Source organism: Genypterus blacodes, unplaced genomic scaffold (genome assembly GCF_046128005.1).
Source record: "Genypterus blacodes isolate CSIRO-AG114 ecotype Tasmania unplaced genomic scaffold, CSIRO-AGI_Gbla_v1 ptg000028l_1, whole genome shotgun sequence".
NCBI classification, from domain to species: Eukaryota; Metazoa; Chordata; class Actinopteri; order Ophidiiformes; family Ophidiidae; genus Genypterus; species Genypterus blacodes.
This window is the reverse complement of record NW_027466841.1, coordinates 1,559,002-1,582,500: the sequence shown is the minus strand read 5'-3', so window position 1 is coordinate 1,582,500 and position 23,499 is coordinate 1,559,002. Positions and strand designations below refer to the sequence as shown.

The 23,499-nt window shown below is 47.5% G+C and overlaps 5 protein-coding genes across 5 annotated transcripts in view; 2 read left to right on the top strand and 3 right to left on the bottom strand.

Moving 5' to 3' along the window:
• The window catches only part of LOC142993565 (disintegrin and metalloproteinase domain-containing protein 11-like), a 15,629-nt gene extending 13,684 nt beyond the window's left edge, over positions 1-1,945 (top strand). Inside the window, exons 24-25 of the mRNA XM_076144349.1 lie at positions 1,505-1,542; positions 1,830-1,945. Of these exons, the coding sequence (XP_076000464.1) occupies positions 1,505-1,542; positions 1,830-1,945 (154 nt within the window). The remainder of the gene's footprint in view (positions 1-1,504; positions 1,543-1,829) is intronic.
• Positions 1,946-4,070: 2,125 nt separating this feature from the next.
• On the bottom strand, positions 4,071-8,313 carry LOC142993455 (endoplasmic reticulum protein SC65-like). Its single transcript, XM_076144194.1, has 7 exons — positions 7,762-8,313; positions 6,695-6,844; positions 6,440-6,611; positions 6,218-6,346; positions 5,988-6,133; positions 5,588-5,671; positions 4,071-4,533 (listed from the first exon to the last, which is right to left on the bottom strand). The coding sequence occupies exons 1-7, from the start codon at positions 8,200-8,202 to the stop codon at positions 4,384-4,386; spliced, it is 1,272 nt and encodes a 423-aa protein (XP_076000309.1). The 5' UTR covers positions 8,203-8,313; the 3' UTR covers positions 4,071-4,383.
• A 1,666-nt stretch (positions 8,314-9,979) lies between these two features.
• Positions 9,980-14,429, top strand: LOC142993536 (peptidyl-prolyl cis-trans isomerase FKBP10-like). The gene is made up of 10 exons (XM_076144305.1): positions 9,980-10,230; positions 10,846-10,991; positions 11,098-11,287; positions 11,377-11,522; positions 11,953-12,142; positions 12,240-12,385; positions 12,470-12,659; positions 12,841-12,983; positions 13,072-13,235; positions 13,483-14,429. Exons 1-10 carry the CDS (start codon positions 10,034-10,036, stop codon positions 13,669-13,671), a joined length of 1,701 nt encoding a protein of 566 aa, XP_076000420.1. The 5' UTR covers positions 9,980-10,033; the 3' UTR covers positions 13,672-14,429.
• LOC142993537 (cytosolic 5'-nucleotidase 3-like) lies at positions 14,188-17,119 on the bottom strand. The gene is made up of 9 exons (XM_076144307.1): positions 16,985-17,119; positions 16,481-16,579; positions 16,276-16,345; positions 16,144-16,190; positions 15,689-15,774; positions 15,502-15,591; positions 15,243-15,405; positions 14,961-15,161; positions 14,188-14,777 (listed from the first exon to the last, which is right to left on the bottom strand). Exons 1-9 carry the CDS (start codon positions 16,985-16,987, stop codon positions 14,667-14,669), a joined length of 870 nt encoding a protein of 289 aa, XP_076000422.1. The 5' UTR covers positions 16,988-17,119; the 3' UTR covers positions 14,188-14,666.
• Positions 17,120-18,178: 1,059 nt separating this feature from the next.
• klhl11 (kelch-like family member 11) lies at positions 18,179-22,348 on the bottom strand. Its single transcript, XM_076144300.1, has 2 exons — positions 21,502-22,348; positions 18,179-20,964 (listed from the first exon to the last, which is right to left on the bottom strand). The coding sequence occupies exons 1-2, from the start codon at positions 21,966-21,968 to the stop codon at positions 19,380-19,382; spliced, it is 2,052 nt and encodes a 683-aa protein (XP_076000415.1). The 5' UTR covers positions 21,969-22,348; the 3' UTR covers positions 18,179-19,379.
• Between the last annotated feature and the right edge of the window lie 1,151 nt (positions 22,349-23,499).

Here is a 23,499-nt window from a genome sequence, read left to right as displayed (position 1 = left end):
GTTCTGGCATGCCTTTGTGTACCTGTCTGCTTTTACCTGAAGGCCCCGCTCCGCTCCGTCCTGCCCCGCCCCGCCCCGCCCCCACCCCACCCCACACCCTACTCCGCCCCTCCCTCTCTCATTCCCTCCGAGTACCGTAAATGCCCCGTTTGCAGTACAACTCATCGCCCCGGCCCAGTGAGGGGGGGAGGAAGGGGAGCAGAGTTTGTGTAGCTGAAGAGGAGGGTCAGCCCCGGGTATTATCTTCCACATATCAGTCCATTTCTGTGAACTCTGTGTGAACTGTATCTTGGTACACACACACACACACATACAGAGATAGATAGAGAAAGAGGTACATTTACATGATATCATGATATGAAATGTGTAAAAGACATGAAAAATATCATCTTACAAAGTGCTGTCACTGGACAAATGGACGCATAAGAAAGGATGAGAGCCAGTGCCCCCTGCTGGAGGCCCTCTGTAAAGCACCCGCCACCCAGAAAAGGAGATTCACAGCCAGGCCAGTGAATATGTGCAGGAGTGCAGATGTGCAGGTGTGCAAGGTGCCGACCCCGAGTTGACCTGTTTGCTAATCAGCGTGTGGCAGGAACGATAAGAAACTCCACTGATTCAGATTCCAGACTAGATTTACCTCCCTGAAGCTCACATATGGAACTGACCCAGTTTAGTCCACTGGTGCCACATCTTGAAGTTTCCCCTGTTTGGAGCTCTCCCCCCCAGCCCGACCCCAACCCCCCCACCACTCCAGCCCACCTCCGACCCCTCCGCTCCTCCTGTAGCATTGCACAGTTGCGATGTTCACAATGATTCCTTGCGACGTTGCTGTGCTGTAACCGCGGTGCTGCTCTCTCACCTCGCAGGCTCCCGTTTCGCTCCAGTAGGCGGCGCTCTAGCCCTAGACGCTCTGGCTTGAAGTGCTTGTTCCGCTCTGCTCCACCTATGCATGCTGGCTTGTTTTCACTCTGACCTAAAAGGACTGATGTACCTCTCTCACACACTCTATTAGTGCCAAATCGATATTCCACTGCAGCTGCTGCATGTAGCCAACAATCCTTTTGGGGTCAGAGGTTAAGTGTCTGTGCATGTGTGCATGAGCTGTGAGCAGGGGGTTCTCTATGGCTGGAGGGGGGGCTGATGGGGGGGTGGGCATCATGTGGTCATCATTACGATCCAACAAGAAAGGTTTTGGATCTTGGATTGATGGAGTGATCCACGGTTTCTTGCTCTGAAATCTGGACATTTTAGTGGTAAAAACCAAACAGAAGTGAAGAAGACGACTCGATTGCACATTTAGTTTTAATTTCCTTGCAAAAGGAAATTAAATTGTTCTGTTATTATCCTTCATCATTAAGCTGATGTTGGTGTCAGCAGGTCAGTCGTTTGTTAATGAGCTTCATTTTGTGCTTCCGAGAAAGTTAGAGGTTGGTTTCTCCTTTTCTGTCTCCTATTACTAATGTGTGATGTGTTTCTTCTCTCTGTGTCTGTCTGTGGGCTGCAGGAACATACGAAGAGGAAGGTACAACCCCAAACCAACCTGTTCTGTTCAATCCCCCCTCAGCACGGCCACAAAATCCACCATCCACCATCATCCATCATCATCCCATGTCCTGTTCATCATAGTCATTAACTTACACACTAAAGCCTCCTTACCTCATTTGCACTTTAACCCTTTAATCCCATATTATTCCTTTCTTCCTCTCTTCTATCTCTTGGGCATCTTCATCTTCATCTGTCATCTCCACCAGCATCTCAGTTCTTGTGTCTCCAGGTTTTATTTCCCTTCCCTGACGATCTCTTCTTCACACTGTCCTCTTCCCTCTCAGGTCTGGTGGTGGATAGGCTCCCTGTCTTGTCTTTCCGTCCCTGTGTCCCGTTTGCTCCCGTCCGCCTCCTCACGCTGTGTCGTCTTTCCACATCGGAGAAGATAGAGGCGGGATAAAAAAGAAAAAGTCTTCCACTTCCGTCCCCAGAATCTCTTTAAACCTCTTTCGTCTGTTGCGTCTTCTCGTCCGGTCCTCTTCTGTGTCCCACTGCCCGGCTCCTGTCTCCTCCGGGCCCGTGGAGCTCGCCTCAGCACACCAGCCAAAACCATGTCCCCCGTGGCAACCCCCAGCAGGCCACCAAGGATCCAGACTTCAGTCTTCCTCCAGCACGGCGGATCAAAGAATGCGCTCTGGTGTCTGTGGTTCTCCTCTCTTTACATCTCGCACATGTCTGATGAAGAACATATCAACGGTGGACCAAGTTAACAGGACGAGACGCGTCTTTGTCTTTTCAAACCCTGCCTGCCTGCCTGTACACAAAGTCTCCGCCCATCCAGTCCAGTCCACAACAGCTGGACGAGCACAGACTGGGGCCATCTCAAAGACCGTTGAAATGCTGATTTTAGGTCAACTGGAGCTGAATTGTTCGCTTTTGTCTTAAAGGGGAAGAACGTGAATAGACGCTGATTCTCTCCGCCCGAGTTTCTAATCGACAAAACTTTGGCGCAATGGAATGAAATGGAAGCGAAATGACAGACTGGACTGCTGATAGCATGTTTTCCCAAAGACAGATGAAGGACAAAAGACCATAGAAGATTGATACCAGTTTATGTTAGTTGTTATTTGTAATTTTTAACTTAAAGCATCCTGTCTGCCACCCCCCCCCCTAAACACAACTTTTCAGGTACAAAAAAAATGTAAGCTAGGTGTTACGGTTTTGGGATCATTTTAAACTTCGAAGCAGCAGAGACCGAACTTAGTGTGTTCAATCACAAGCCGATACCGACATACATTCCACCTCTAGTGTGACGCTAATGCTAACGAGTGTCTGAATGTCTGAAAGGAGAATGAATGTTTTCACTCGTGTTTTGGGACTCTGTGTCCACCGTGTCCACCGTGTCCACCTCCTCCACACACTCCTGCTGTCTCCGGCAGGTCCGCGGGTTTTTACCTCCTGAACGTCATCTTTCTCTTTCTACCAAACGCGAGGCAGCACGTCAACCAATGGTTTTTAACTTCGCGTACTTACAGAAAAATGAGCACTAGCTAACTTGTATGCACACCTACTTGTAAATATGTCTTGCATAGTGAATGTTTAACGCACTCTATGAAAACTACTTTGAAAATCAATGTTAAAAACGAGGAGTTTTATCCGTTTCGGAAAGGTACTTGCACCTGCAGATAGACACTGTCCACACATCGAGGTTGCGTAGCCGCCTGTCAATCATTCCAGCTATCACAGAACTGTCGCCACTCTTTTGTACATTTGTTGATAGCCCCTCCCCCTCCCCCTCCCCCCTCTTCCCCCACCTGTAAATGAGATTAAAGCGATCTAGCCTGAGTCTGATCCTGTGCGGATGTATGAGGTCAGTCTGGTTGGTTTGAGCTTTGCACTTTGGCAGATGCACTATTTGTCATGACAAAATGTACAAAGTTGAATCTGTTTTGATGAATTCATTTTAAAGTTTAAGGAAAAAGAGAAACCAGAGATGCATCTTAGCTCGTATTTTTAGACACTATCTTTTTGAACTGAGATATTGAGAAGAAAAAAAGAAGATGAATGATAAACATTAAAGGTTGTAGATGAATTGAGATGAAATAAAAGATGAAAAGTGAAACAAGACATTGTCCTCCCTGTGTCACTGAGTCTCTAAGTCCCTGTGTCTGAGTCCCTGTGTCCCTGTGTCTCTAAGTCTCTGAGTCTCTGTGCTGGAGGAAAACCTGGAATTGCTTGTCTGCTGCTATCATATGATTGAGGATCTCCGTCACTTTGGCAAAGCAGCGTCAGAACTCTGGTTCCAGACTGGATATAATATAATATACATATATATATCCCACATTAGATAAAGACAACATGGGATAAATATGCCTGCTATTGTATTTGTACTGTATTTTTATTCAGACTGTGATATCACTATTAAAGAAATGGACCAAATAAACATCTTGATCCACCCAAAGACTCAGATCTTCACCACAAATTGAACCAGGTAGAACTTTGGTGATGGTCAAATTAGAAAAGCTGATATAATCTGATTGAGTTTTGTAATGACAAAAGTGACAAAAACAAAACAAGTATATTAAAATATGTTATTTTTATTATGACAAATTCTTTGGAGTTGACGCCTGATTCAACCGTAACGATCACATGTCACTTTCAGGCACTCGGCTTCCATTAAATAAACAAATGCAGTCATTTCACTGGCAAACAGCTGAACAGTCGGGACGGAACGAGTTGATTGATCGCCTCCATCAACACCACTTGATTGCTGTGAGTTGTGTGTTTCCCTTGATTCGCTGGTTGAATGTTTAGGCGGGAGCGTACCGTCTGGTATCTGTAGGCCGCATACATTCTTTGGTTATCATGACATAGGAGGAGTCTCTGCGGATCAAAGGCTCAGTCCGCGATCTCGCCCGTGTCCCACTTTGTCTTTGGGTCCTGCCACCAGTCGGCCAGGAAGGACTCCTCATAGTCGCCCATCCCCTCGAACTCAACATCGGGGTGCTGCGGGTGAGGCGCGCCCATTTCCTCTGGACTCACCAAGCCCTGAAAGTCAAAAGATCTCACATTCAGGCCCGATTCGGTCTGTTCCACTGAAAACAGTTAAATAAAAACATAAAGAACAATTCACTGATTCTAACTAAAAACAGGAGGAACGTCAGAAAACACAGACGATGAGTTTGTGTTTTCACAGTATTTTTCAAAAATAAGAGACGAATAGAACTGGGCGGGAAGTCATATGTTTTCACTCAGTGTACACCCTCAGGTGCATTTCTCTCTCTTTCTTTGATTTTTCCTTCGCAATTCTTATACTACTTCCTTTTTTGTGTGTATTAATCCGTCCCTCTCACACCCTGTAACTCACATTAAACTCCCTGCTCTTCCTCCTCCTCGTCCTTTCTGAGTGGTATGGATGTGGCCAACACCTCCTGGTCACATACTGCACACCGCCGGCAGCAAACACAGCCCTTCTCCTACTCCCACCCCCCACCCCCTCTGCCTGCCTGCCCCCCCCACTGCTGCCATTTCCTCCACACTCTTTCATCCTCTTCAGCAGCTTCCTGCCTTGCTCTCCCTTCCCTTGTAAATCTGAAGTTTGTCACCACAGAAGCTGATGTGGTCTATTTTCCATCACAAACAGCCTGAAAGTTACCTCGTAGGTTCACATTAGTACTTTTACTGAAGATTTGTATTTTCCATTTTTCTTCTCTACCACCCTCTGAAGCAGAATGTTGTACTTTTTACTCAAAACATAGCAGTTGTCAGGTGAGAACCTTGTACCTCAGCCCTGCTTTAGTCTGATGTGGACACATTTGATCGGAGTTTACGTACATGAAATTACTTTACTTAAAGAACTTAAGCAATTTCTCTGCCAGACCTCTAACATGTTTATGAGTTTATTTACTACTAATACCTTCTGTTACTTTCAGTGGAACATGTTTGCTGTTTTAGCACTTTGACTTGCTGTTATTTAAGGATCTGCTTGTATGAAACTGTGTTTATTGTGAAACCAAGATGCAAACTCGACCTGAATCTGCGTTGAAAAGTGCTTCGCTATTGTGCAATCGAGGCACAACAGCCATGAAGAACAGAAACCTACCTCATCATCTGTTTGTAGGTAGTTCAGTGCAAACTCCAGCATGTCTTTTTGCTTGGTGGTCTGGTTGTAATACCTCAGCACCTCCTGAAAGACAAATGCACCCTCATCAGTTCCTCTGCTGAGCCGAACGGTCGGCCAGAACAACGCTGCGTCCGCCTGAGCCGCCTAAGCGTAATTCAAATTAAAGACCTCAGCATTCCCTGCAACACCGGTTTTAGTCCAGCAACCACATTTTACGAGGCCAAGGCAGTGATTACCAGCTGCTGCTTACGTTACGCTGGCATAGCACGGCCGCAAAGGAAAACAGAAGCAGGAGGGATCTTCGAGGCCCCTCTGAGTTGTAACAACACACACTAGATCACTTTGAGTTACAGTTTCCTGTCTCCTCATCTTGACTCACAGGTCGAGGCTGGAAGTGATGTTCCTCGAGTCCCCACTGCTCCCGGTAGAAGCGGTAATACTCCACGTTTTGCTTCATCACCTGGTCGTCGGGGTCGAACAGAATGTAGCTGGCCGCGCAGGGAGACGCCCTCTTGGCATCGTTCACTGCAAACAGTCACAACAATGACGCACTCAGGTCAGGACAGAAGTAAAGGGACGCACGCTGGTTTTTATTGTGGCGACTCTTACGTTTATAATAGGAGAACTGGAGGTAGTGATACATGGTTGCTACGAATTTCTCCACCAAGAATCCGCCCACGGTTGGAGTCAGGTTCTGCTCGCATTTCACTTTACATTTCAGCGTGTCCGTGTAGAGATCTAGAGGCAGAAAGAGGGAAGAAGAAGCGTCACTTTACTCGATGTGACGCTCATACCCGTGCGTGAAAGAGACAGAGAGGCTCTCTCGCTCACCTGCCATGGTGGGGTAGAAGTCCTTGACCTCCAGGATCTCATAGGAGCCCTCGCAGGCCGCCAAGCACAGGCCGTACACGTCCATGTACTGCGTGACTGCCTGCTCCATGTTCCGGGCGCTGTTGCTGAAGTCCCCGCTGTTGTAGAGAGTGACGCTCTTCACGAAGACGCTCTGGAGGACAAAGACAAAGACACGTCAGGTTGTTCGGTTCCAGACGAGATGAGAGTACATTTGAAACGTTTGAGACGACGCACCTCGTAGGGCTGCTCCTCGTGGTCGATGAGGTATTCCTCCACCTCAAACAGCGTCTTGTAGTATTTCATGTTTTTGTTTAAATACACATCTTTGGGGTTCTTCTTCAGAAAGGTGTGAGCCGCAGCCACAGCTTTCTCTAAGTTATTAAGCTGAGGAGAAAACAGTGAAGATATCAGCTCACTAAAATATGAAACACAAACTCTCTCTGCACCACAAAGAGCTTTTTCAGAACACCAAGCCAGCCTATCATAACGTAACCTCTGACCCCCGGGGCTTCTGTCAACACTCGCTGTAGATGACAGATGACAGAACACACACGAATAGGAAACTACTGGAAGGAAAAACAGGTGGGCGGTTAAGAGTGGAGTCTAGATTTGTTGATTACACACCGAAGTAGAGCCGTGAGTCGATAGATGTGAACCGGACAATGAGGATAATAACAAGTATGAGACTCCCGATCACACACATACACACGCGCACACACACACACACACACACACACACACACACACAGAGACAGTAACAGTAACAAGGAACGACTGACAGGATGGAACATGGCTGAGGTCCAGAAATAACCTGGAGACCATTTTTGTTGATGAATAGTGAAGCAGCAGCAGTGAAATGTGCAAAATATCCCTTTGTAAGTGTCCTCAAGAAAATGTGTTAATCCCCTTTTGCTCCCTCGGGTCCCCCGCCCCCCTGTGTGTGTGTGTTGGGGGGAGGGGGGGACAGGAGAATAGGGGGATTGTTAGCTGGGAACACACTCACAGACGTGGCAAATACTCAAACTCCTGCGCTCATGGCTGCTCGGGCGGCAGGGGGGCGCAACAGAGACGCAAAGAAATCACGCCTGTCCTAATGACGCGTGTGTGCGCCGTTTACGCACGAGAAAAACACACACATACGACCCCCTTATTGTCATCGATGTCGCATTTCCGATCGATTTCTCACTTTACGGGACACTGTGTTGTGTAACGTCAGACATCAAAGGTCCTAAGTTTGAGAGGAGTGTCATCTTGGGTACCAAACTCGGCGTACAGACTGGCAGCAGCCGCTTTGTCCTCACCTGGAAGTACGCGTACTGGATGTACTGGTACGGCTTCCTCTGCTCGAACGCCTCCAGTAAATCCCTCCGCGGGTAGGCGAGGGTGAACACCGGGAAGTCCGCTTTGCACTTCTTCAGGCACGCAGCCCGCAGCAGGATGTGGCGCATCATCCGGAGGCTGCTGTCGGCAAACAGCGTGTCGTTCTCCCGGCTCACGGTGCTGCAGTTGCGGCTGCAGAACGCCTCGCTGTCATGCAGCAGCCGGTGGAGCCGCAGGCTGAGTTCAAGGAACTTGACGCTCTCGGCCCAGTTCTGCGCCGCGTACTGCTCCAGCGCGTAGCCGTACGCGGAGTCCAGCTGCATGAGGTCGGCCTGGGGGAAGCTGGTGAAGCTGTACTGCTCATACTGTGCCTCCATCAGGGCTGGCAGGAGGAAGGACAGACACACGCTTAGCAGCAGCATTTTTCCTCCCCTGGGTCCTGTTAGGGTCGCCTCTTGTTTTTGAATGACCGCTTTCCTCCTTCTTCTTCACCGCAGAGCTTTCATGTCTGCTCGCAAGTAGCCTGCGCCTCGCGTCAAGTTACATGTTAAACACAACAGCCTTTTGGTGTGGACTTTCAAAATAAAAGCTGATCTAAACCGAGCTGATTAGCTGCATGTTTATGTATAATCCGCTCTCCTCCTTTTATTGTGAAGGCAGATTTCCTCACTTCTCTTATAAATGCAGCTAATTATGAGATACTTTATGAAAACGTCACAAACAGATGATTCACTTAGATTTACTTTTTCCTGAGTGGAAACTTGGAAAAACGCACCACTAGTTAACTCCCGAAAATCGACAGTGTGTTCCTTTGTGACCCCCTCACTCGCTCTTTTAATAATTTCATCGTTTTTGCTGCCGGTTGTACTGGCAGACTCGACGTCTTTTCCCGTATAGATGTCAGTCTTTGAGTGGACTGTACAGATTTGCATACATGTAGCTCAGGTATTTTAGTGCTTAGTTGCAGGTCTGAATTCAAGCTGCATTCCAAGCAAACTGACAAGCTGAGACATGGACTGATGAGCTTCAGCTGCCTGCATATAGCTGACACCTCATCAACAGCCGTCCAGTCTGCTGCGGTCAAAAGCCCAAAAACTTATAAAGTTATATTTAAAAAGAAGGGAAAAAAAGTGGACCTGCTGGTTGTATAAGTAGTGACCTGTGGTTTAGGGGGGTTTAGGACCCAGAAGACACCGGATGGAGGCAGACAGATGTGTACAGAATCAAACTTTATGACAAATACTTTCCTAAACTTTGGAACCCAAACACAGACAGACAGTAGAACCCAAGACGCTAAATGGGGACCGTTGATTCTGGAGTATTCCCTTGATCAGATTCACGCCGTCTCCTTCTGCTGCAGGGCCCGTGAGCCATGCATTATTACACGTTTGCACATTTCCATTACGTGGGTGGGAGCTCAGGGACCCCTCCTCCTCCTACTCCGCAGCTCCTTCCCCCTTCTCCTCTTCCTCCTGCCGCTCCAGCTGAGGGAGGACACGAACCCTCCAGCTGCTTCAAGTTAGCCACTAAGAGCAAAATAGCGGAAGTTGGGTCGATGATATCTTCATAACAAAAGCATAAAACAACCGTCTTCGCTTAAGGACACGTGTGCTCAAAATAAATTAATGATGATGATGGTTATTCATCGTAATAGCAGGGAAAACAACACAAACCTTCCTCTTAGGAGAGGGAGCGTTTCTGTTTTGGTTTGACGGATTCTCAGAACAAACTATTAAAAAATATAAATGTAAACATGGAGCTGAAGAACATTATAACACTGCTTATATTGTCTACGTAGAGAAATGCATAGAACTGTTGCAAAAACAGTAACAGGCTGTGGGCGCCATTTCCTCCCACCTCAAAGGGTCAAAAGGTTTAAGCAAACAAATGGTAAACATGTGTAGCATCAAGCATTCCGAGTTTACAACTTGTAAACAACTTTATTGGCTGTCCTGATTGCAATTTCCAAGTTGTAAATTTGATAATTCTCACTCTTAAACACTCAAAATCAACATTAAATTGTTTTGTTTATTTATGTTTTGTTTATTTGAGCCATTACGTCTTAATTTCCCTGGTTTGTGACTCTTCGCATTCTTTGTCTTTTACTGCTTAGCAAACATTCCTCAGTTGTAGTGATTCTGTGAGCTAACCGGAAGTGTGTTCTGTCTCACTATCTCTAGCTTGACCGCCCTGACGCGTCGCCCCTCTGAGCTTCGGTTTTCCCCACGTAGTCCCATCGTCGCCGTAAGACCAATGGAGCTGAAAACATGTTGGATTCTGCTCTTTCTGCACGCTGGGCCCGTGAGATGTGACTCGGGCGTGCTGCCTGACGTCGTCATCGACCGGCACCACGTACCGAGGCTTTGTCCCCGAGAGGTCCAGACGGAGGATTTCATCCGTTATCACTTTAACGGATCTTTATATGCGGGCGAGAAGAAGTTTGACTCCAGGTGAGTTTATGCAGAGACACGCGTCGGTTTGATGTGAAACATGAGGTCAATACAGTCAACAAAGTTCACTTTAGGATACAGGTCATATGAGTGAAAACAGCTCACATGACCCAGTGTGAGATCTGTGCGGTTCAATGACACATATTATTCCCAGATGAGTTACTGCATCCTGATCCATCACTGCAGACGTGTCAGAGGTCAAGCGATCAGTCAGGAAGCCGATGTCAATCAATCAATCAATCAAATCACACATTTGATTCATGTTGCATTTTTCATACATTGGCTCCACCCCAACAAATTCCTGGCTTTGGAAAAGAAAGAAACTGTAGAGAAAGAAGAAAAGGTTAGAACTAGTCGATCAAATCTGATAGGAAACCAAAAAGCAGAGATCGAACCATGTGAAATAAAAGATGGAATATTGCTTTGGATGAATAAAACAAGAATAATAGATCAATTGTGTTTAAACAAGAAAGAATATTTTTTTGGAAGTAATATCGTAAACATTTTATTAAAAATTCAGTATGTACTCAGGAGTTACTAAAGGCCTTTGGATTTACATCACTCTTATGACTCTCTACCTCCTCTTCCTCCTCTTCCTCACTTGCTCCTGTGCAGTCATGACCGAGGTAAAGCCTTCGTCAGCCAGGTGGGTCTGGGTCAGCTCATCATGGGGATGGACCGTGGCCTCCAGGGCATGTGTGTCAACGAGCGCAGGAAGATCACCATCCCCTCGCACCTCGGCTACGGGAGCGTGGGAACAGGTGTGGAGACACTCAGCGGCGATGGGATCGGACGCCGTCACCGCACTTTGCTGGTATTCCTCTTTCTGAATGGTTTAGTCCATCCCTGTTGTTGTTTGCCTGACAGGTGGCATCATTCCTCCCGACGCCGTGTTGGTATACGACGTCCTCCTGCTGGACATCTGGCACGCGAAGGACAAGATCCAGATCCGCATGCTCGACAAGCCGGAAAACTGCAACCGCATCACCGTGGCATCCGATTTCATCCGCTACCACTATAACGGCACCTTGCTCACCGACGAGCCCTTTGACTCCAGGTGAGAGTGTAGATTCCGGTTTGAAGAGGCGTCGTGTAAACGTGTCTGCTTCTCTGCTTCTAATGGGTCTGAATGGTGTTTGGGTGCAGCTACTCCACGAATGCGACCTACGACACCTACGTGGGACAGGGCGACCTCATAGCCGGCATGGACGAGGGTCTGCTGGGCATGTGTGTGGGAGAGAGACGCTTCGTCATCGTCCCCCCCTTCCTGGCTTACGGAGAGACGGGACACGGTACTAACTCTTAATCTGTGGTGTGTGTTTGTGTGTGTGAACTGTAATCATCATAGCTAAGGTTTCTGTAAGATATGAAAATAAACATGCAGAGACTTTAAGCTTCCTGCAAGCCGTAACCATGGTGATTACAGTGTCACAATTTAAATACAGCTGCTGAACCACAACCTATTTAATGCATGAATCCAAAAGCAAAAACGAGTCAAAACAAGTTGCGAGTCTCTGCGTGTGGACTCGCATGCCGCGCTGTCATGAATAAGAAAAGGCTGCGTGTGCCTGAAGGGCATCAGATCAAGCTCAATGTGCTTTTACAAACAGCCTGCAGCCATGGAAACATTGAACACAGTGAACCTCACTGAGATGCGTCATGTACGCAGGCTCTCAGGCTTTGGAACGGTGGAACTCAGCAGCTGATTTCTCTCCCCGACAGGAGCTAAGGTCCCGCCCCAGGCCACACTGCAGTTTGAGGTGCTGCTGGTCGACCTGTTCAACCCCAAGGACGACCTGATCGTGGAGGTGAAGGAGGCGCCCAAAGGCTGCACACGAAGGACGGCGGTGGGCGACTACATCCGCTACCATTACAACGGAACCTTCCAGGACGGCACGCCCTTCGACTCCAGGTGAACCTGAGATCTCTTCTTCCTCTTCTTCTTCTTCTTTCCCCACAGAGAAGTCTGATGTGACCTTCCCTCTGACTTCTCTCTTTTCTCTGGACAGCTACAAGCGAAACAGCACCTACAACACTTACGTCGGCGTGGGCTACGTGATCCCAGGCATGGACAAAGCCCTGCAGGGTGTGTGCACGGGAGAGAAGAGGAGGGTCACCGTCCCTCCTCACATGGCGTACGGAGGAGAGGGAGTCAGTGAGTCTGAGGTTTAGATTCAGCGCCGGAAACACTTGGAATGGAAACCGCCTGATTCCATTCGTTCCTCTTTCCCCGCTCTAGGCGACCTCATTCCCAAGTCGGCCGTGTTGGTCTTTGACATCCACGTCATCGACTTCCACAACCCGAAAGATCCGGTCCACATCGAGGTTACCCACAAGCCTCGGGAATGCAGTGGGACCAGCGAGGCGGACGATTTGATTCACTACCGCTACAACTGCTCCCTGATGGACGGCACCCTGCTGTACTCCTCGTGAGCGCCCCCCTGCTGCATCCTCCTCGTCCTCCTCCTCCCACCGCTGCTTCCTGCATGTAATCATTGCCGGCCCCTCGTCTGCAGGCCTGGAACAGCACGTACGCCTGCATGGTTTGGCACCAATCACACAGTAGCTCCGCCTTTGAATAGTTCTTTGTTCCCGCCCCCCTTTTTTCAGGGACCAATACGATTCGCCGGCCGTCACCACGCTGGGAGCCGACCAGGTGATCCCAGGTCTGGAGGAAGGGTTGATTGGCATGTGTGTGGGCGAGCGGAGGGAGGTAGTGATCCCGCCTCACTGGGGCCACGGGGAAAACGGAGGTGAGTCATCGGATCAAACTGTAGAATCTGAGCCCGATCCTGGTCCCGATCCCGAACCCTTTCTCTGTGTTTGTGGCCGTGTGTGCAGCCGGTAGCGTTCCTAGCAGCGCCGTGCTCTTCTTCGAGCTGGAGCTGGTGGAGCTGCAGAAAGGTGTGCCAGAGGGCTTCATGTTTGTGTGGATAGGAGACGGCCCGGACCCCCTCTTCCCTGCCATGGACCTCAACGGGGACAAGCAAGTCCCTCTGGAGGAGGTATGCACACTAATGAATCCACCTAGTTCACCATTTTTGTTGCACATAAATTCTTAGGATATTTGAGGCTCACATAATGGATCTGAAGGCCTTTGAGCTGATCTTTAGGCTTGATGTAAGTAGCTTTCAAAGGTCTTCAGATCTGTAGTGAACATCTAACATCTCAACAAAGCTGCAACCTACAACAAAAGCAGCCTCATTCACATATGAATGTCTTGATCGCTGCGCTCTTCCGTCTCCTCTCCAGTTTTCAGCCTTCATCATGCTCCAAGTTAAAGAGGACAAAGGTCGCCTCCGGCCTGGCGTAGACGCCAACACCATCATCGAGGACATGTTCAATAAGCAGGACCAGAACAAAGACGGGAAGATTTCAGAGGCTGAACTGACGCAGGAGGAAGACGAAGAGTCCGCACAGCCCGGGCGGGACGAGCTGTAACGGCGTGACGGACGGTGCGGCGGCTGTTGCGTAACTAATTCGACGGGCAGATGTTTTGGAGTTGGAACTGTCGGTACAGATGTTTGGTTTGTGGAAACTGAACAGGTGGAGATCTTCTGCATTTGAGGGGTCGGTTTGAACTGCACTCCTATTTAATAATGTGAAAGAATCTTCAAATCGTCGTTCTCCAGTAAACGGACGCTTGGTGTTCAGCCAGTGAACGACTTTCAGAACCATCAGGGCCGGTCCCATCCTCCAGAACGGGTCCATCACATGTAAATAAGACCGATCATCTGCTCTGGATGTAAACTCTGTGCCTTAGACTTAATATAAAGACAATGTAAAGACCACTGGTTGTACAGTATATCTGGGAGTGCAATAACAGATCCTTTTTAAGAGATATTATACTCTGGAACATAAGGTACAATAAAGTTTTATAATAAACATCAGTGTGCAGACGTACGCGTACCTGGAAATTTGGTGGAATTTGTTTTGAAATGAAGATCAAAGCCAAAGTTTCCATAAAAACAGCCTTTATTAAATGTAGTAAAACATGCACAGAAATTATGGCGATGGAGGACAAATGAGTATGTGAGTAGTTTGACATTTCACAGTTATGCTTTAAAACAGTCTGAGGTCTGAAATGGAGTGCCGGCTTCTTCCTGCTGTGCCTTTGCTTTTCCTTTATAAAAAAAAAAAAAGGAATTTTCTGACAAAAACCTTTTCATAAACACCCGTAACCACATACAAACTTGAAACATTCTGCACATGAAGGTGGACGGTGCAAACAATCAGTGACCAGAGGCTTCAATCATCACCGGTATGATGAAGAGCAGCCGAGCGGTGAAGGTGACCAAACGACTTCTGACCTTAGTGTGCAGTTGTTAGTAAAACGGAGATGATGGAGATCTTCCTGATCTTCTGCTGAACCCTCCGACGTGGTGCTGGAGTGTCCCCCAATACTACATGGCGGGCAGCGGGGAAACCGAAGGCGCTCACTTGTTGGCGGTGAGGTAGTGGATCAAGGCGTTAGGGACTTCCAAGGTCTCGTCTTTCACCAGAACGACGTCGTACGCGTTCAAGTAAGACTGCTTCCTCTCGTCCACCTGAAGGGGGCGATAGGCATGAATGAATCAGTTTCAACAGAACAGGATGAGCTCGTCCGTATAGAACGACGTCCTACAGATTCAGGGTTCAGTTATTAACCAATCATATGTTGGCATACAAACAAACGTATTATGTGTGTGTGTGTGTGTGTGTGTGTGTGTGTGTGTGTGTGTTTTAAGTACCTTGTCGTTGAGGAATCCTATCTTGAGGATGTTCTCCATGTCCTGCACTCCGTCAGCCATGGCCAGATCTCCTAAAGAGTCGCCCAGCAGCAGCACGTTGGGCCGCGTCCGGAGGTCCTGGAAGTGTCCCGTGTTGAGCAGGGCCCCTTCCCGTTTGTTGTAGATGTGGATCAGCTCTCCTTTGAACGCCTTCAACACTCCCTGCGCAAGAGAGACACACAACCAAGCTCAGTTCCCCTGTGTGACGAGGAGTCGTAGTGCGGCGGGGAAGGGGACGCTTACGTCCTCATCGAAGTCCATGTAGTTGGAGAAGACTTTGACGTTGGGATGGAAGACCCCGGCCTGGCGGATCACCTCCTCCAGGATGTCTCCTATCCCAGCGGAGAAGATGAGCAGAGGGACGTTGTGCTCATGCAGGTGGTCAAAGAACACCTGGAAACCGTCCCTGAGGACATCCAGACACGGACATTTAACTAACATCCATCACACCTTTAAGCATTTTAATGAAAAAACAAGAATATTCTGATGCATCTTTTCTGACCTCAGCTTGGCCTCAGACTCGCGCACCGTCATGGCCAACAGATCTTTCTTGATCTTCTGCTGAACCAGAAGCTCATGGGCTTTAGTCCACCTGGAAGACAGATGGGCAGGTGTTCCATGAGCATGTTTAAATGAAAGGGAGGAACAGAGGAGCTTTGTGATGTCATCAGCTGTGTTTAAAGACTTACCATTCCACCATAAGGGGCAGTTTCTCCTCTATTGACCGCGAACAGTCGATCTCTATGGGGTAGTACGTGCCGAGGAGCTTCGCAAGCTATAGGAGAGCAAGGAAAAGCGGATTAGCTGAGAACTTCTGCTTTACATTCCTCACACTGTTTACTGCTGCAATTATAAATCAAGACAAATGAGGTCTAACAACATGATGGTGAGATTAAACACAGTTGCTTACTGTGTGTGTGTGTGTGTGTGTGTGTGTGTGTGTGTGTGTGAACTCATGGTGACAAATGAATTCCTGAATAATTTCATGAACCCAAAAAATGTTACAGACGCATTTTGTGGTGTTTAAGACTTTGAATCAAACGTCGTGCAAATATTAATAATAAAGGATTCTCTGTTTAGAATCCTGTGATGGACCGGACTTCTATAAGCTATTAGTTTGTTCCTGTGTTCCTGAGACTCCCACCTTCTCTTTGCAGTCACTCGTGATGATGCTGCTGTTGTCCAGAATGTCTGTAAATGAAACACACACACACACACTGTCAAAGGCATGTTAAAGAACACAAACCTCCATTTCTCAGCTCACTGTCAAACTTACTGTGACACGTCGGACATCGTTTCCCATTGAAGGCAAATCTGGTGAGAGTCATGTCAAAGTCTGAGATCACCTGTTACACACACAGAGAGAGAGAGAGAGAGAGAGAGAGAGAGAGAGAGAGAGAGAGAGAGAGAGAGAGTGTGTTCATGCACGTTGCCCCACATGAACACACAAATGAGCTGGAGGTGCTGTGCTGGTGTTGGACCTGTAAGGTGTTGGAGCCACACTGCAGCATCGTCTGGAGGATCTCCTCGACCCTCTGAGGGTCCCGCATCAACACGGAGGGGTTGGACAACTCTGGGATCTGCAACGGAGAGAGAGAGAGAGAGAGAGAGAGAGAGAGAGAGAGAGAGAGAGAGAGAGAGAGAGAAACAAACAAACAGAGAGACAGAGCAAAATATGTCACGCTAGAGTTAAACTAGACTTCATAGAAACGCCACATCCTTTGTTATTTCATATTATTATTTCATATTATTAGCTAACCAAAGAGCTACTAAGTTAGTTTCTATTGTTTTTGCTAATAAAAAGGAGAAGTCTTGCTTAAATATGACACATCACCTTCATGACTCGCAGCAGACAGACAGCCAGCCAGCCAGAACTCGGTGTACAGTACAGGCTCGTTAGCTGGCTAAGCTACTGTGCTAGTTCTCGTGTGCAAGATTCAACCTTAAGCATTGGCATTCGGAGGACAAGAGCTGAATATCATTACCATTTTGCTGGAAATCGGGCGGAGATTCGTAGAAATTAATCCAACGACACAGGTGGCATCAATAGTCCGACGATCTTGTTGAGTTGCTACGTGGGCGACAGAAACAAACGCTAGCTAGCTTGGATGGTCCCGCTGCCTTCACTGACCTGCTGAAAGTGTAGGATTTGTCACCACGATGAAGGTGTGAAGTAGTGGACTAAGCAATTTAAGCCGATTATTGGAAATCGTGGATATAAGCCATGTCATGTCAACTAAGAAAGATAAAGTCAATGTGCGTAAAAATCATTATATCATTTCCTTGTCTTAAAACGTTTCAATGTAAGATTTGTTAACTCAGAATCACGAGCCTATGAAGAACACGCGAAGGCAACATGACCGGGGCCAAACGGAAGTGCCGCGAAGCTGCAGACTTACAAAACTGCACCCAGTCCAGCCTGTCCACACACACAAACACACCCCCACACACCCAAACAGCTGTGAGGCCGAGCGTCAAGCACTTAGGTGGACATCGAGTCCTGGAACACGGCGGCCCACATGGTCTAGAACCAGATCAGTATAACAGTCTATGTAATGATGAGGCGTTATGTTGCATTCAGCGTTTACTTCATGTGCAAAATCAGGACATCAATGCTAAATAAAGCATTTACTTAACTTGCAAATGTCTTATATTATAGACAACTGATACTGCAAATCCCAGAATGCATTGTAATATACCGGCGCGCTGCAGTGAGAGTTTAGCGGAGCGGCCCTTTCATTTAGTAAACAAAATCGAAAACAACTATCAAGTAATGAAGTATATCAGCAACTGTCCATCTTAGAAAATGATTTAATTGCAAGTGACGACATTAGCATTTCTTACATCCAATATTAGGACACAATGTCAGACTATCACATGCAAAGCAAAATATAGAGATGATTCCATTCAATATTTGCAGAACTATTGAAGTTGGTCATAAAGTGGAAATGAATATCATTTCTGCTTCTGGAACCTTTATTGTTGATGAAGATGCTGCATGGATTTACAGTAAAACAGAAATTTCTGAATGTCAACCGCGACACATTCATGCAACCTTCCCTTTGGATTTCCGTTTTTCATCTGATTTGGTCTTTGGAATGTGAATGAATGAAGATCACAGAACAACACGACAGATCTCTTAATATCCACCCGGGTGTCAGGGAAGAACAATAACCAGGGACGAAAGAAGATATTTAATGTGAGAATCAGAACCATAAATAATGACATGTTTTTATAAAGATAAAACCCGAATGGCTGGAAGCTGGAATAAAACGGATCATTTCTAAAATACAATCACCTTGTCTGAAATGGAATGAATAAAATAAGTAAATCCAAAGTGCAACGGCGACCGAGTTTAACCTCTGCACTTCTGAACGTCAAAGTGCAGTACTAGAGCAGCTTTTGCCATCTCTGCAGAAAACACACATTCCCAAACTCTCTCTCTCACACACACACACATATACTGTACACATTTCATAAGCATCTTTTTCTGAATGAATTGGAATGGAATGAGCAGTACGCCGCCAAAGTGCAACAGAAAAGGAACAACAAAAGGTTTGTTAAGATATCATCACAATCAATAGGAATCACTTCATAACATCTTTTCACATCTGTCCAGAGGATATAAGTGTTGTTACCTGCTACATTGGAAACAAACATGAAAATATAAAACTGTAGTGGCCAAAACTGCAATCTAAAAGCGTACAAGGCGTCTGCGGACTTTGACAGCCTCTGTATATGAAATGATAGTGTTGTTGAAGCTGGAGCATAAGGAGACATTCAAACAACACAATGATGACACAAAGCTCCAGTGACTCCAGGAGATTGTCACAGTGTTACTATGGAATGAGACTTTAACATAGGAATGCACTTATTACCAATCTCATAGACTTCCTGTCATACAATAAAGGGATGTCACATGTTCCATATAAACATATACAGCTTTATACTATGTTTGTACAAACGGATAAACAGATCTCAGACCAACATACTTTACCAAAGGTTATTCAGCTGTTGGCCACAATAGAACACTCTTATTCACATGTTTACATTTGTCGGAAGATCACACACACACACACACACACACACACACACACACACACACACACACACACACACACACACACACACACACACACACACACACACACACACACACACACACACACACACACACACACACACACACACACACACACACACACACACACACACACACACACACACACACTATGGCACAGAGTTCAGTTTGATGACATCCACACAAAATCCAACACAGCTTATGCATGAGAGGCGGATGAAGGTGAAGATGAGGCTGTGGTGGGATGATAACTTGTAGGGGCATCATGAGGTGGGGCAGGTTTGAAGACAGGAACTTGCTCAGCATTCTATCTGCGACTGGAGCTGGCGGCGCAGGGTCAGAGTGCGGCGGTGAAGCTGCTGCATCTGCTGCATGCGGTCTCGCTGGCGGGCCAGGTTTTGGGGCATGGGGTAGCGCTGGCAGCCGTACAGGAAACGGTAAGGGATGCGGACGTGGCAGGCGGTGGCCCGGCAGCGGGGCTGAGGCATGGGGGGCAGCAGCATCCAGCGCTTCCTCTCGGCGCAGTAGCGGTAGGCCTCCTTGCGGTACTGTTTGTCCACGTCGTCGCTGTTTTTCCAGCCTCCAATGATGAAGACGTCCTCGTCAAAGTGGCAGATGGCAGAACCCTCGATGCTGGTGACCTCCGGTGGCAGGCTCTCCAGGATCTCGTCGGAGATGCGCACGCTGATCGCCTGCTTAGCAACCTCCTCCCGCACTGTGTAGCTCTTGGGGCAGCAGGAGGCTGTGTGGTAGAAGTTTGTGGAGGCTACAGCCATCTGGAAGATGCAATAGTTATCAATAAGGGGCAAGGAGTCCACATCCTGCCACTGGCGACTGTCTGTGTCATAGCGAGTGGTCACTGTTTTTAGTCCATCTTCATTATCTGTGTCGACAGGTGTGCGTGCCATTACATACACGTAACGATCCTCCACGCTTACTGTCTTCACGTCCCGCAGGATCTTGGGTGCAGATTCCAGGTTGTGCCATTTGTCCTGGTCAGGCTGATACACACTCACATCTTTGAAGCCCGGACTGAAGTTTCCATGGCCGCCGATGCTGTACAACATGTCCTTAATGGAGGTGAGGCCAAACGAGTGCTTCCGTGTGGTCAAGTTGCTCAGCTGCTCCCAGGTGTTGCGGTTTGGGTTGTAGCGTTCAACCGTCTTAGCAAAGCCGGGTTCCATAGAGCCGGCGACGTAGACCTGCGACTCTGTGGCTGCGATGGCGTGGCCGTCCAGGTGGTTGTGGATGTGTGGCAAGTTTACCCAGCGGTCCTCGTAAATGAAGTAGCCCACACACTCGCTCAGGTAGTCCCCTCCCTCTGACACGCCACCCACTACCATGATAACGTCCATGTTCTGGCCAAAGCGAGGCTGAAAAGAAGCCATGTGGGAAGACCAGAACTCCATATCGGTCGACTTGAGGTTCTCAAATCGAATGGCGTGACCTTCTACCGCCTCAGACACCAGCCGCAGACACGCCTCGTTGGCAGACACCAGTTGCTCATTTTTCACTACCCTGGTCAGGACGGTGGGCTTAATCTGGGGCAACCTCAGGAGACGGAACAGCTCCTCAAAGTAGCGACCTCGCTCTTCTGGATTCTTCTGCACCCACTTCACAACAGCCTCAAAGAGCACCTCCTCCGAATCCACTGTGATCTCAGCGTCGGACAGCCAGTCACGCACCAGGTGAAAGGGCAGCGTGTAGAACTCCTCATCCTGGATCACCTTGTGGAAGTTACGGCGGATCATGTCTGCGGCGCGTAGAGCCAGCTGGTCCAGTGTGTACATGTGCGCCAGACTGTGCACGGCCACGCAGTTGGTCAGGCTCAGCTTCTTCTTCAAGAACTCGCCACAGAAGTCCTTCAGCTGCAGCAGGAGGAACCTATGGAGACAATACCAGAGACTTTGAGTTAACTAGAGAACAAACTGGTTGGGGCAGGTATAGGATATGTGCAGCATAATACACTCAATACTCGCTTCCGCTGCCAGAAATTGGGTCGTACACAAACATCTTACAAAGATTGAATGCAGTCCAATGAAGGCTTTGCAAACTGGATTAATCTTTGCACAAGTTGGCCAAGTTTATATGTTCGTAATGATGAAAATGATGGTCAGACGCCAGGCTGAGTATCCAACTGGCTGTATTTATGTATTATGGTGTATGTGTGTGTGTGTGTGTGTGTGTGTGTGTAAAACTGAGTAAATGAACATATGCACCCATGTCTCAGAGCTACTGGTGGGTTTTGGGCTTTCTGCCATTTTAAATCAATATCAGATCAATGCGACGATGAAAACAGTGAACGTATCCTATAACAACACACAACACATCCATCCATGAGGCTCAGTCAGGCTCAGCTGCCGCGGCGCTTTGACTACCAAACTGCGGCTCACAAGCGCACACAAACAGACAGAAACACACCTGTCCGCCAGCTCCAGCACTTCGTGGACATTACAGGTGCTAACGCGTATTTCCCCGGTGTACATGTACTGAATGACGCTCTCCACCGTCTCCGGGTCCGGTCCCAGCTCGGAGCTCCATTCCTTCATGTCCACCCGGCCGGACAGCGACTCGGAGAACTGTCCACTCAGTAGCGGGGTGAAGTAGTCGGTGGCCGCGGCCAGGACGGACCTGTGGGCGGAGAACTCGCAGGTCTGGACGCCGCCGAGAGCCGCGCCGCTGCTAAAGGCCAGCGTCACGTCGCAGAACAAGCCCTGCTTCCGCTGCTCGTTCTGCCGCCGCGACAGCTCCGAGCAGTGCGAGGACGACGTGAAGTCCTCGGCCTCGTCCGCGTCTCCGTCCCCGACAAGAGCGCTGGGTGTGCCCGTGACGCCGCTACCGCAACTCCGCACCGCCGAGTCCTCTGGGTTGGGAGCCGCCGCGGCCATTATGCTGCCTGCGACGGGGTGCGAGCAACTGTAAGTGAGGCGTGCTACAGCGGCGAAGGAGGCGACATCCGCAGCCACATTGACACGGAGGCTAAACTCAGAATGGCGGCGAAGCGCGTTTCACATTCGCACTTCATATCCGCGACTCAACGCGTGTCACAGTTGCTTATGTAATAATGGCCACTCATCAAACTGCGTATTTAAAGCGATCGATCGATCTAACTCAAATTGAATACATTCAATTTAAAGCTCAATTTAACTCACGCAAATTTGTGCGTTTCATATTTTTTTTAAATTGCGATAATGGCATTACTGACAGAATCATTACATGTCAAATAGTTCTGAAAGACAAATTGTTTGAAATAGTTTAGAATTTAGTAAGTCTTACCTGACATTTGTCTAAAAACTATAAAATTTAAATTAATAGCGGCACGGAACGGAGCGTCAATAAGGAACCAACTTCAGCTTCGTAAACACGGACGGATTCCCTGACGTAGGCGGGTTGTGGCGGTCATTCATAGACTGTTTCACGGTGATATACATTACAATGACCTCACATTCACCCATTATGACCTCACTTTCAACCTTTATGACCTCATATTAACCCATCACATGTGGGTTATTGTCAGCAACTCTCACTAAAGCCCATATCTTGGACCAGGAGGTGGAAAGTTAACGTTTCATACACAGCCTATATGCTGCCCTGTCATCAATTGGTGTGAATTTGGGGCAAGTCTGAGAATATTGACACAATTCTGGAAAAAGTTTACCTCGCAGTCATCGTTTTGTAAAACTAGAGAAAACCTTAGAAGCCCATTTCTTGAACAAGGAAGGAGCTACAAAGTTATTATTATTCCAAAATAAATGCAGTGGCAAAAAATGTTATTGAGGAATTTGTTTAATATCTACATTAATGACAATTAAGGTCTAGGCTGGTAAAAGTATCTCAACCTTGCATTTAATACCTAGTAGATCCTTCAACAGGATCCTTTGGGAGGTTATTGCTTTAGCATCAATAATCTCCCATAAACGTTTCCTGTAGCTGCTGAGTGCTGAATGAACTGTGCACGCAGAGACACTGGTTAGATGTTTGTTTACGTTGAGTAAAGCAATGAAATGTATTCAATTTATTCAATAAAGCATTGAATCATCTTACACCACCAGCCTCTGCATTGAAATATGTTTGGCTGAAAACAATGTTCCATTCTACACACTCTTTGGCATGACACCCATTAAGACTACAAGCAGAGAAAAGATAGTGACGGATGATGATAGTATTAATTGCATTTTATTTTACACAATGACAATTTTCAACACAAACAACAAATCAAAGGCACGTTCAGTTCACATTAAATCAAATTTGAAAACCACTGAAACACTGCTGAGGATTATGGCCGTCTACACACTTCTACAGTCTTGTAACATTCACATAAATGACATCACACCAAGTGCCTGGCATATGGTTTATTTTAGGCCCCATAACTTGTGGGAAAATACCACATTTGCTTTTTAATGGGAAATCCATCAAAGA

Bases quoted from the DNA above. Each gene is read 5' to 3' on its own strand.
- LOC142993455 (XM_076144194.1), bottom strand. From the start codon at position 8,202: ATGCTGCTGCTAAGCGTGTGTCTGTCCTTCCTCCTGCCAGCCCTGATG. The intron at 6,612-6,694 runs GTGCGTCGTCTC...TTTGTCCTCCAG, and splicing joins ACGAGGAGCAGCCCTACGAG to AGCGTCTTCGTGAAGAGCGT. The intron at 5,672-5,987 runs GTGAGTCAAGAT...TTTGTCTTTCAG, and splicing joins ATCACTTCCAGCCTCGACCT to GAGGTGCTGAGGTATTACAA.
- LOC142993536 (XM_076144305.1), top strand. From the start codon at position 10,034: ATGGAGCTGAAAACATGTTGGATTCTGCTCTTTCTGCACGCTGGGCCC. The intron at 11,288-11,376 runs GTGAGAGTGTAG...GTTTGGGTGCAG, and splicing joins GACGAGCCCTTTGACTCCAG to CTACTCCACGAATGCGACCT. The intron at 12,143-12,239 runs GTGAACCTGAGA...TTCTCTGGACAG, and splicing joins GGCACGCCCTTCGACTCCAG to CTACAAGCGAAACAGCACCT.
- LOC142993537 (XM_076144307.1), bottom strand. The intron at 16,191-16,275 runs GTAAGTTTGACA...TTTCATTTACAG, and splicing joins ACGATGTCCGACGTGTCACA to ACATTCTGGACAACAGCAGC. The intron at 15,406-15,501 runs GTCAGAAAAGAT...GGATGTCCTCAG, and splicing joins GAGTCTGAGGCCAAGCTGAG to GGACGGTTTCCAGGTGTTCT.
- klhl11 (XM_076144300.1), bottom strand. From the start codon at position 21,968: ATGGCCGCGGCGGCTCCCAACCCAGAGGACTCGGCGGTGCGGAGTTGC. The intron at 20,965-21,501 runs GTGTGTTTCTGT...TTGTCTCCATAG, and splicing joins GTGCTGGAGCTGGCGGACAG to GTTCCTCCTGCTGCAGCTGA.